We start from the raw sequence: 1731 nt of genomic DNA, 5'->3' as shown, positions 1-1731 counted from the left end.
TCAAATATTACTGAGGCATAGAGGTTGTTTAAAAGAAACGTACCTGTCACAACATTAGGCTCTTGACGTGCCTCTTCGGCTCCCATTGCAAATGCCCTTCCCCGAGCCTGGCCTCCTCGATCTCCCTGACTGGTTTGCCTTTCCTGGTTTCCGGCATTGTTGATGCTCGATCTTCTAATTATCCTTGGGCACTTATTCCTGAAGTGATTTGGGCTTCCGCACTCATGGCATGATTGATTCTCTCTGATCTTGTAATCTTTAGCGAAATGACCTCCTTTATTGCATTTGAAACAAATAATGCATCTCCCGCTATGGTGATAATTGCACTTGCCACATTTAGGGTAAGTCCCCTTGCCCTTTTCTCCTATTTGAGACTGAGCCCCAAAGTTTCTTATCACTTTTTGGTTTTTGCCTAAGTCGTTGTTGGTCCTTTTCCACGATTGCCCCTCTAGTTTCCTCTTTCCACCTAATTTGTCTTGCTTTAAAATCCCTGATCTAACTGCATCATTTGTCAGACGATTTGCCAACACCACCGCTTTTTGTATAGTGGTTGGGTTTGCTGAAGTGACCATCCCTCGGATTTCAGGTGCCAATCCCCAGATGTACTGATCAATTCGTTTCTCCTCTGGAGTGACCATATGAGGTACTAACTTGGCAAGCTCATGAAAACGAGCTGTGTATTTGTCTACCTCCTTTCCAATCATGGTGTGATTCCATAATTCGACTTCCAATTTTTGAATTTCGCTCTTAGAACAATACTCTTCGATGAGTAACTTTTTGAGTTCTTCCCATGATAACTCATAGGCAGCTTGGCGACCACGGGTTTGAACTTGAATGTTCCACCAAGTTAGGGCTCTTCACTGGAGTTGGCATGTTACATACTCCACTTTACAGTCCTCGGAACACTTGCTAATATGGAGTACCGACTCCATGCTCTCAATCCATGATAGTAATCCAATTGCACCTTCTTTACCATGAAASTCCTTDGGCWTGCARGAHATGAATGTCTTGTAACTGCATCCTCTATCATTGATGTTACAGTTCTCCTCCCTGACGAGATTCTCGGTGCTAGGGCCTCCCTCACTCCTTTGACTTGCATTAATGCCCGCTGTAACCTGAGCGACAATAGTTGGTACTGCCTCCCGAATTTGCTGAGCTATTAACCGTGCTATATCGGGTGTTTGGCTTTTAGGATTTTCTCTCGTGCTGCGAGTACTCCTTCTTGGAGGCATATTTCTAATGCACAAATTTTTAAGTCGAAGTTCAGTTACTCTCATTATTTACCACTGTGTTGCACGACATGTTACAATCATCTAATCATGTAACCAAGGTAATAATATAATAACTTATAATAGTAAAGGCATTAAATCGATAATCAACAAAACTTAACCATTCATAGAAAAAATCTCATAAGATCCATAAATAAAATAAAGATGTGCAATATAAAAGAAAAATTGTTCACAAACCACGACTACAAGCCTCAAAAGAAAGTCTTAAATTTCCACCATCAACAACTTAATAAATAAAATCCTCTAAAGCTTAAGACTCCAAATAAGCAACCCTATCACTATCATCAGAATTCCTGCTAACACCGCCAGATAAGTGTGCAACCTCCTAATCGCTCTCCTAGCGATGAAAATCAACTCTAATGAACGATCCATCATATTATCTTGAGTGCCTAGGGCTGTAATCACTCCATCGGCGAAGTGTCGATAATGCTCCAGCCTAAGT

General features: G+C 41.4%; 1 protein-coding gene across 1 annotated transcript; it reads right to left on the bottom strand.

The window, feature by feature from the left end:
* Nucleotides 1-43: 43 nt before the first annotated feature.
* On the bottom strand, nt 44-704 carry LOC112505551 (the record flags this gene model as incomplete). Its single annotated transcript, XM_025109445.1, has 1 exon — nt 44-704. A coding segment is annotated over exon 1 (661 nt), but the record flags the coding sequence as incomplete, so codon positions are not given.
* Nucleotides 705-1731: the final 1027 nt, after the last annotated feature.

The sequence above is a fragment of the Cynara cardunculus genome, unplaced genomic scaffold (genome assembly GCF_001531365.2).
Source record: "Cynara cardunculus var. scolymus isolate 2C unplaced genomic scaffold, CcrdV1 Un_Scaffold_12035, whole genome shotgun sequence".
NCBI lineage: Eukaryota > Viridiplantae > Streptophyta > Magnoliopsida > Asterales > Asteraceae > Cynara > Cynara cardunculus.
This window is presented reverse-complemented; position numbering and strand designations above follow the sequence as displayed.